General features: G+C 35.9%; 2 protein-coding genes across 2 annotated transcripts; one reads left to right on the top strand and one right to left on the bottom strand.

Annotated features, from left to right (window-relative positions):
- Positions 1-3063: 3063 nt before the first annotated feature.
- On the top strand, positions 3064-4263 carry LOC112506407. The gene is made up of 2 exons (XM_025110413.1): positions 3064-3724; positions 3813-4263. Exons 1-2 carry the CDS (start codon positions 3186-3188, stop codon positions 3967-3969), a joined length of 696 nt encoding a protein of 231 aa, XP_024966181.1. The 5' UTR covers positions 3064-3185; the 3' UTR covers positions 3970-4263.
- LOC112506406 (oligouridylate-binding protein 1-like) lies at positions 4234-10784 on the bottom strand. The gene is made up of 12 exons (XM_025110412.1): positions 10571-10784; positions 8008-8069; positions 7729-7831; positions 7540-7616; positions 7394-7455; positions 7214-7301; positions 7034-7109; positions 6905-6935; positions 6552-6668; positions 6244-6329; positions 5522-5695; positions 4234-4719 (listed from the first exon to the last, which is right to left on the bottom strand). The coding sequence occupies exons 1-12, from the start codon at positions 10661-10663 to the stop codon at positions 4468-4470; spliced, it is 1221 nt and encodes a 406-aa protein (XP_024966180.1). The 5' UTR covers positions 10664-10784; the 3' UTR covers positions 4234-4467.
- Between the last annotated feature and the right edge of the window lie 373 nt (positions 10785-11157).

Below are 11157 nucleotides of genomic sequence, written 5' to 3'. Positions count from 1 at the left end.
AAAAAAAACTATGAAGATTATCAATAGTAAAATAGAAGAAAAACCAAAGACAAAGAAAATAAATTTAGAGATGTATAAGATAGATATAAAATTTGAGAGGGTGTGAGAGATGAAGATGAATAAATAGTTGTTGTTAATGAAGCTTAAATTCGAAAAAAATTTATCATATCCTGTGATTATAAAATATCAAAATTTTATTCGAATTTATATGATCAAATCGTAAACATAATTTATATAATGCAATCGTAAACACAATCATATCCTATGATAACAACACATCCAACAATATGGAGGGGTCTCCCACCTCCCTATAAAAAAAAACACATCCAACAATATTGAAAAAGAAACATGTAATAACAAATCACATTTTTTAATGAATATAATTTCTACATACCTTTTAAAATCTTTGAATTCTTTTTCAACTCTCATCTTCTTCATCCTTCACCAAAGGATTTTATATGATTTCATTTTGTTTATTATTGAAACTTTAAAAAACAAATTTCAWTAAGAAATAAAAGAAAGTAAATGGAAGAGCAAATGAAGAGTTGGAGGTTAAACTTGGGTATACAAAATTACAAAAATAACCCGGGTTAATTATGAGCTATACATTTTCCATCAAGGGGCAAAAAAGTCTTTAACATATTCAACATTTAAAAAAATCAAAAAAATGAGAAAAAGAATAGGAAGGGTTCTAAGCATTAAAAGGTATCACCTCATTACCTTTGGTTTCTTTTTTAATATATATATAGATTAGGCATACATATAATATAACAACCAAAAGGAAAAGGCAATATTAATGAGTAATTAATATAAGAGAAAGGGAACAATTAATGAATTCCATTCATAACCCCTATACCATTGCTTTTTTTATTCCAAATATTAAATATTAAATATTAAATATTAAATTAATTGATACTCTATCAACAATATTTTATTTAATGATTGTTGTTTTAAAATATGTTATGTTTTTTTTTTAATATTTTTATCATTTTAAATAATATTTATTAAAAAAATATTAACGTCTTTTTAGAGTAAACTATAAATTTGGTCCCTTGGTTTGTAGGTTGTAAACATTTTTCATATCCATAATGGTCGTTATGATTTGCGAAAGCGTCCAAATTTGATCGTTCCCTTCATTAGAGTCGGATTCAGAGTTTTTTCAAACGGTAACACCATTTGACTATAAGAAACAAATATAGGGGAAAAAATTCAAACGGTGGCACCATTTGATTAAGAAAATGACATTAACAGGATTTGAACTCTGGTATGGGTGAAGAAAAGACTTGCAAATCAACTCTATCGAATAAATTTGTTCTAGTTGTAGTTTCAAAATACATACGACGGCATACAATAAATTAATATGATGACATTTTTCGCGACCATAACAAAAATTACACTACGATGGGTGAACAATACGATGGGACTGGCCACCGTATGCTCTACATTTGGTCCATACCTGCCTTTCACGTCCATTAAAACAATCCGTTAGATAAAGGGTATTTGACCTTTTTCCATATATTTATAGGGTTGGGTTCCGGTTTGGAAGTTATAGTGAGAAAGGTGAGAAGATATCTCCACCATTTGATTAATACAAGTTGAATATTAACAATAATGAAATGAATTCCCTGAGATGCACAATTTATGGGGTGGTGGTGAGATTCAGATTGATCAATGGTCCATATCTCTTYTTACATTTCTCATCTTGACTCCTATTATCACACAGTTCTTGGATTTTGACCATCTTTGTCGGCTACCCCACCTTCCTCGGGGCATGAGCATCACGAGCCTCACTCTCCCTTCTTCCCCTCCATCTCGATCTTCTCCCTCAATCTCATTCTGCAATTCACGATGGTTTCTTCCTCATTCTCTCTCACGGTGGTTATTCACTATCTCGATCTCTCATTACAACTCCAGTGTAACAAGGCTACTACAACCCTCCCTCCATTCCTCTTACTTCCCCTCCAACAACGTGCGGTGCAGATTCTTTATTTGGGTTTTATTTTGATTTGATTCTGGTTTGGATTTAGGTTCATCAATTAAGTTTGGATCAAGGGTTTGATGTTGATTTTGATTTTTAAAATCTAAATTTGAAGATGGGTTTGGTTTTGATGTTGATGTATGGATTTGTGTTTGATCGTATGGCTGACAATGACTGAACATGGCAAATGAGGTGTTCGAAGTTGTAGGTTAGGGAGTCGAGGTTGTAGGCTAGAGGGTATTATTGTACATTAATAATTTTTATAGAAAAATGACAGAAAATGGAAAGGATTAAAATGCGCATTATCTAACGGGTTTTTCTAACAGTTGTGAGAAAAGTGATCAAATCCAGACGTTTTTTTAAACCATGATGCCCATCTTATTATTTCAAAACTATAGGAGACGAGATGTACTTATAACCAATAAACCATAGGGACCATATTTGTAATTTAAGGGGTGTTTGGGATTGCTTATTTGAAACAACTTACGCTTTTCTATAAAAAACACTTATCAACTTATTATAAGTCATAAAAAATTAATTTTTTCAAAAACTTCTTATTACCGGTTTAGCATCGGTATAAGTTGTTTATCAAAACACTCAAAAATACTTATTACTGGTGTCACACTGAAATAARTCAATAAATTRTTTTTAGAAGCAATCCCAAACACCTTSTTATTCTTTTTCCTATTGGGTAACCTAAATACACACATCTACTGATTTGATTCATCGATTTTTAAATACATGATTTGATCAGATTTTAAAATAGAAATAAAAAAAAATAAAAAAAAAAGTTGCAAACCATTGGCGAGGTATTGAGTGGTGTCGGTTTCAAACAAAACATGAATTATGGTAATGGGTCCCATGTAGGGCCGCAAGCAATGATTAACCTCTGAAACCTTAACAGGTGTCAGCCGGAATCTATGGCTTCACCGTCACCGGCTACCGGTCAGCATCAAGACGTCCATCTCGGCATTAAAAATTGACCATTGATCCTGACCATATTAATTAAAAAAGGTAGCGATTTGTTTTTCAATAATAACCAATAAATCGAATCAAACAAAAAAGTAAAAGGCATCGGCAGCAAACCTCAATAATTTGAAGTCGACGCCGAATACCATGGGCAGTGCGCTAAGTCCAACAACTCCACCAATTTTCATCAGCTTCTCCTTATAAAGCTTTTCGATTCTCCATTTCTTGTAAGTTAGCCATGGCTACTGACAAGAGAAGACGGCCGGTGATCGGAAAACTGATCACTCCCGGACTYCGATCGGGTTTTCTGGAGGTGGGTACGAGCCCAACGACTCCTTTGGAGTTCAAAGTTCTGTCACCGAGAGGCTTGATACACTGTGATATGACTGGTATTGGACTTGGTATAGTCGCCGCCCTTGAAAATATTCCGGCCAAGAAACCCAATTTCAGCTGCCGGAACCCAATTGGATCCGACCCGATTGCCGTGAATCAGGCAAAGAGTGTTGGGGATTTGGAARTAGATAATGAAACAGGTAGCTTGGAGGAAGAAGAGTATACGATAGTTACTCGTCATAAAGCAAACAAATCTTATACAAAAGTCTACCATGGCGGATTTGTTACCAATCAAGGGATTGAAATCAGCCGGCGGGCCTGCATTTTTAACATATCGCCGGCAAGATTTTCCGATGATGTGAAGGTGTCTCAGACTTCTGGTTTTCTAAGTTCATGTTTCTTGTGTAACAAAAGACTTCATGGCAGAGATATATTCATGTACAGGTAAAGCTTGAATCCAAATCTTCGGTTTTCGATTAAAGATTTCTTGATCGGAATTCATATAACATGATCATGGTTGTTTCTGCAACAGGGGAGAGAGAGCTTTTTGTAGCCCAGAATGTAGGAGCAGGCAGATGGAGTTGGATGAGAAAAGAGAGAAAAATTGTAGCTCAGAAGCAGAATCTAAGTCTACTTCGAATGGCTGCCCTAATCACCAGATGTTCGCTACTGGGATTTACGCAATTTAGCCKGAAAACAAACCTGTGCTCGGTGTTCCGCCAAGAACCGTCATATGACYGCTGGCCGGACACCATATTAATACATGTAACACCCAATATTGTAATGGGTACGATGAATTTGTATGTTTATAACATAAGAGGAAGAGTAAAAAGTTTCTAAAACCACCATGTTCAAGAAATCAAGATTCTCTTTGTTTAATTCTTGAACTGGATGCTGTATATTCAGCTCATTCATATRTGAATATCGTCTTTAAACACCCAGAACAGGATGAATAACAGAAGAAAAAGGTTGCATTTTGTTCATTAGTTTGCCATTTAGATGACAGAAATACACATGCTAATGCTACATATATCCATATACATCCTCAAAGATTATATAATAATAATCAGAAAACAAGAATCCCAAATCTTTAATAAACTTTAAACAGTGGAAAAAGAAGAGCATCCTATCTAAGTAATTCTAGATATGGTTCCGAACCCGGTCGACCAATCTGTTTGAAACYGTTATTACTGGTAGTACATAGGGGCTTGCGTAGCGGCAATTCCGGGGTAACCACCATCRTAGATTGCTCCCTGGCTAGCGGCAGCACCCATCTGCTGATGCATCAGAGCCTGCAAACCACCCATTTTACTCAGTGCTAGCTGCCGTTCATAAGCTGCAAGATCCGTGGCTGAAAAACCTAGCATATTTCCRGTCATTGGCAGCGGTAGAGGGGTTGAGCTGCTCCCTGGAGGTGTCGGTTTGCTACCCCATGAACACTGTGTTGCACAAAAAAGTCGAATCAAATCATGTAAACCCCTTTGAGATTCCTATAAAGACTTCTAAATTGGCTTTCACAAATGTAAATACAACAAAWTCGGCTTTACAAAGACACCAAATATATCTAAAGGGTCTGTTACTCTGCAAACAGCTTAATGACCTTAATCRGACTTGGCTTGTTACTATACATGATCATTTGATAGTGACTTAACGATATAGAAAGTGGCTTATTTAGTAAAAGCCAAGTTTTTTTACAAACATGCACCTCCCAATTAAAAACATGCTTTTTTTGTCTACTAAAAAACCCTTCCAAACAAAAACTTTCTCAATCTATACAGATTAATCCACAGAGACAACTAATCCATACATAACTTAATGGAAAACCAACCAGATAACCCCTAAATGTCGTAATAGAGTGCTTTACAAGTCTTTTAAAAGTTTATAGAACCAAACAACTGTACATATTATGTAAAGGTGTTACAATATGTTGATATGAYGCTTTTGAGCATTCTATTAAGTTTTTAGGATACTTTTGAGATAAAGTGTACAATTAGTATTTTTATATAATATTATTCGAAAGGTTTCTTGTAAAAAGATGTGTTCATTTAACACTTCTAAAAAGTATCCTATAAAAAATACTAATAAAACACTTCATTTTAAAAGTTCCGAGAAAAACTTGCTAGGAAGCTCAAACACATCCTAACATCCTAATGTAACACCTTTATATACGACGCACAACAGTTYCGTCCTACAAAGCAGTCTATCAGGATATTTAGACATATTTGACATCCATAAATATACCTTCAGTGGCTTGCCATAGAGAATTCGAGTGTTTCCTAACTGAATAGCCCGGGCTGCCTCAGCATGAGAGCTGTATCTTATGAAACCAAAACCTTTATCWCGTTGAATGCGAACATCTTCAATAACACCAGCACCAAGGGCATGGAAATGGCAGTGGAGATCACCTGAGGTAACCTACAATATCATTTGTTCATTAGGAACCCTACCACATAAAATATATCATGCTCCGGGCCTATTTGTTAGCAGCTTAATGAGCTTAATGGGACTTGCAGCTTATTTGGTCAGCTATACATGACTGTTTGGTAGTGGCTTAATGATATAGAAAGTGGCTTGTCCAGTAAGCTTCTAGAGGGGAGCTTTATGCAGAAAGCCARATTTTTTTCTTCCAAACCTGCCCCTCCCAATTAAAAAACAMGCTCCTTCCATCTATGAAAGAACTTCCCAACCAAAAACCTTCCCCATCTATACCGACAGATTACTTCGCACAGACAGCTTTATCCATACAGAAAAAACCAACCAAACAGCCCCTCCCATGAGYAGAGGTCAAGTCTGCATACCCCCCAGACCCCACCTCCGGGTGGAATTTACTGGGCTCGTTTGGTTTGGTTTATCACGAAAAATGGTACAGAAAGGTCAAAGCTTTTGATAGAGAAAGTTGCCTTCTTATGGAATTATTGAATTGGATTTTCCTTGAGAATTTGTAATGCAAAAATAATGCTAACCTCTGGAGCCAGATTGCCAACATAAACAGTAGTATATTGAGGATTGTTTTCTGGAGCATCTTCATTCGTCTTTTCTTGACCATCATCTGCACAAAAATGTCGAAACGGATATATTAATATTATAACATCCATATGATAACTCGTCTGAACGTAATTCCAGTTCAGGTCATGCTGCTTGGTGAAGCTAGTTTTGCATAACGGKCATATCATACACTTTCGTGGGGTAATATAGGATCATTAAATAAACCAGAATGTTGGTGTTTTACGTTTTTYCAGAACTTTGTATATGAATTTCTAATGAACTATACCTGATGTTCCATTTGTCAATTCGACAACACTTTTGGCATCTGACCTCTGTTTGTCGTCCGAGCCAGCACCCTTTGCTGCCCAGTTGCATCGAATTTGCCTACTTCCAAGCCACTTTCCTACAATATAAACGATGAATAACTCAAAAAGAAATCCAGAATACATCTATTTTACAATCCCACACATGCTTCTTCAACAAAATGCAGCATCCAAAAGAAAAAACAGAACCTTTACAAAGCCACTTACAGTTATAGGAAAAAGACGACGATAAAATGATCACAGAAGTTACAAATTGATGGCCTTCTGATAACAAGAAAGAGAASAGGAATTAAGAGAACAGGTTATAAATCCTCACCATTCAAATCATTGATTGCACTTTGGGCATCCTGTTGAAGAAAATGGGAAGTAACGGAAAGTTAGCACCTTAAAAATGGAGGGATGGAGGCATAGAGTATTTTTCAATTCTGCATATCGTTAACTTTACCTGTTGGTTACGAAAAGAAACAAATCCAAATCCCCTCGAGCGGCCCGTCTTTTGATCCCACATAACTCTTGCATCACTTACCAATAAACAAAGATCAAATCAGTAGGAAAACTTGGGCTGTGAACAGACCGTTTTAATTTGAGTATAGTACAAGTTTTCTGAATAGAAACTTGGGCTTACGAGCAAGTAGGGTATGCAGAGAAGCAAGCAAACAATGTGGCATCGGTAACTTCAGGGCTAAGGTCACCTACAAATATGTTGAAATGGCCTGCAAAACCGAGGTAAAGATATCACAACCAGATAGCATCAGGAGGACGTCAGTGAACCAAATACGTACACATTAACATTACGTTAMCAAACCTGATGTATCTTCTCTCTGGCTACTGGCATATGCCCAATTGACTTTTATAGGCTGTCCGAATCTGCAAAATTTTATGTCGGCAAAAGCAATTGGTAAAGATAGAAAACAAGAAGGAAGGCAGACAGTGGTTGAGGTTTCGACTTACAGATGCCTTCCATTAAGAGTCACAATAGCAAGAGCTGCAAAACGCCGATCAAAGTAATCCACGAACCCATAAGATGACTGAAATCCAAGCAAAAATATGTCAATAATTATATTTATAAGATCATAGCAYGATGAAAATATAAACACTCCAGAGATGGAACAATTAGAAAATTGATGAAAATAACGATACCTTCTCCTTTCTAATGAGCTTGCATCCTTCAAGAGCACCAGTGCTTGAAAAAATCTCTTGAAGAAGGGGTTCCGTGACTTGTGGGTGGATGTTCCCCACATACCTACATCAAATCGGACACTATAAATGTTAGCATACAGCACCTAGTATACAAAGTGTTCTGTTATTAAATAAAAACGCAWTATGATCCAAACTTTGAGATAAACGATAAAGTAAAGAGAGTTTAGTGCAGATTAAACACGATACGAATGGAAGAGGAAAGAAATGAGAGATACTCACACACTGCGGCATGTAGTTGAATCGAATCCAGGAGGCAAATTTCCACTTAGTATAGGTTCTATCTGCACATACCATAACAAAAGTAGTTAAGAAAAATGGACCAAAATTACTAGAAAGCACATGGAAAATGGAGAAGATGAGAAATATACATATATTTATATAGGGACCTTTWGAGAACCCATGAAATGGTGATAACCTTGAGAACTAGTGCATCATGTGCTATTTATATGATTTTTTTTTCATCTAAGACTAGGACTTTGAATATCGATTAACATATATTTGTTTCACATGTATTCGATTCACAATGTGAACAAATTGACGTGTTTGTGAAACAAAAAATACATAAAAATTTCACATTGTGAAACGAATACATATGAAACAAACACATTGTGAAACAAATATATGTTAATCAATACATTAAATACTATTCATAGATGGAAAAAAAATCATGTGAAACAAACCTTAAGGTAGAAGTTCTCATGTATCTCACAAATTTTGAAGTTCTCAAATGATTAAGCCCCTATATATAGGGTCGGGTTCCGTGAGAAGGAGAGTTAAGGTGAGAAGGGATCTCCACCCTTGGATGCACACTAGGATGAGATGCACCAAGATAAGATGCACCGGATCAGTCACCGTATCAAGCGCGATTTATAGGTGGGTTTGAGATTAAAGGTGATCAAGGATCCAGATCTCTTCTTACGCTTCTCAACTTAACTCTCCTTCTCACGATCCTTCGCCTATATATATATATACACACACACACACACACACATATATATATGTATATATATATGTATATATATGTATACATACTGAGGGAGGTTTAGGGGAGAACACTCAAAAGAAAATGAAAAACTGAAGAACACCCAGGTAACTTTTCATCTGTACCATATGCRCATGTGCATACAAGTAATTGCAGTTGTTTTTTGGTTTCTATGCATGTGTGCATGTTATGCACATGTGCATACCGGACAAATTGKTTACAAATTACTTGTATGCACATGTACAAATCATCCAGATGAATGGTTACCAATGTGTTCCTCAWTTTTTCATTTTGTGGTTTTCCCGAACATGACCATATCTATATATACATATATATAGGGTTGGGTTCCGGTGAGAATGGAAGTTATGGMGAGAAGGGTAAGAAGGGATCTCCACCCTTGGATCAATCCCAATTGAAGATCAATAGTAATGAGATGCACTGAGATGCACCGGATCAATTCCCGTGAGAAGCATAATTAATAGGGTGGGGGTGATATTAAAAGTGATCAAGGGTCCAAATCCCTTCTTATGCTTCTTACTTTAACTCTTATTCTTACACGATCCTTCGTGTATATATATATATATAGGTGAAGGATCGTGTGAGAAAAAAAGTTGGCCTCTATCCCAAAAGAKAAGTGGTTCTTTYCATTTTCATCCACAAAAGCGCCATACAATATATAAATAAAAGCAATCACCAATTGTAGTAGTTCTAAGGGAAAGAAGTGACATATAACATGAAAAGATTGATGTCAAAATCGCATGTTCGTGAAGCAAATGATGCAAATCTTATTAGCAAATGATGAAAAGATTGGTGTACCACTCTATATCAGCAAATCAAATGTATTATATGATCCTGTAGATCTAATTTTGTGTCATGTTTACATAAATTATCAACRGCCACATGAATATGTAGGTGCTTCTTGTAGATAGTGAATTCATAAAGAACTAACGGGGCAAGACAGCCTCTAACTATTAATACAAGTACATTTTGGTATAACTTCTTGTGTTTTATACTAAACTTTTTGCGAAAAGTTGAAACACATATACAATTCAAATCACCTAGGAAACAGTTGCTATACTCTTTGAGGCCAAGAACAGGCTTGCATACATCTCAGTATCTCACCCCTGCTTTCAAATGGGATATAGTGGTTCGTTTGTTAGGCTTAATTCGATTCAAAATTCAGAAAAATAATATAAGAATCTTCTGAGTTGATTCACAAATTGACAACTATGGTAGAGAATATTGCTATAAAGCTCATACATATCAACATTAAGACAATACAGACAGCTATACATGACCATTTGGCAGTGGCTTAGTGATATAGAAAGTGGCTTGTCCTGTAAGCTTCTAGGGGGAAAGAAGCATGCAAAAAGCCAAGTTTTTAAAAAAACCTACCATTCCAAATTAAAAAACATGCCCATTCCATTTATGTAAAACTGTCCCAAACAAAAACCTGCTCATATTAATCCACACAGACAGCTTCATTCATACATGACTTAATGAAAAATCAACCAAACAGCAACTAAGTTCACCTAAGATTAAGCCCAGCAATGATGCCAACAGGGAAATCAGTTTTAAGCATTAGAAACCCAAAATCCAAAAAGGACCAACTTCTTACAGACAACAAGAACTCCACCGACAGTGATGCAAATTTTGCACAATATACAAAACCGGAGCTTCTCACGGGAAAAAGAATCTCCGGCGTAGATGTAAACTCAACACCCACAAAAAAGGAAACAACTTTGAGACATAAAGTCGAATTAGAAGGCAAGAAAGCAAGAAAAAAGCGAATGAATTCACCTGAGGATGAGCCAATAGACCTGGGTGATAAAGGGATTGCTGCATCAGTGCTTGTTGTTGTCTTATCCTCTGCTGCTGCTGCTGCTGTATCATCTTCCGATAGATATAGATAACAGTGTATAGAGATAGAAAGCAAAACTAGGGTTTTGTTTAAGCAAGAAACAAAGAGAGAGGGAAAGGAAAAAAATAAAAGAAAAAGAAAAAAGAAAAGAAAAGCAGAGAGTAGAAGAATGGAGGGATGGTGGTGTTATTATGTCTACTGTCAGATCTTCCAAAGGACATTGTCTTCTCTACACTCATTCGTTCGTTGATTTTGGTGTCTCATTTGCCTCACAACCGTTGGATCTTTTCTTTTAATTACTCCAAGATTTGCCATCTTTTGTTTACTCTCCTAAGACAAGTTTCACATTTAAATTAGAATCAATTTTTTGGTTGATGGGTTTTGAATTTAAAATCGAAATGAACATAAAAATGCGACAAATGAAGCCGAGGAAATCTCAAGAATCGTTTTGAGCGTTTTGATGAACAAGTTTAAAAGATCCTTAATTTAGCATGGATCGTTGATTAGCCCTTGTGTCTCTTTTTCT

The sequence above is a fragment of the Cynara cardunculus genome (assembly GCF_001531365.2).
Source record: "Cynara cardunculus var. scolymus isolate 2C chromosome LG 2, CcrdV1, whole genome shotgun sequence".
Taxonomy (NCBI): Eukaryota; Viridiplantae; Streptophyta; class Magnoliopsida; order Asterales; family Asteraceae; genus Cynara; species Cynara cardunculus.
This window is presented reverse-complemented; position numbering and strand designations above follow the sequence as displayed.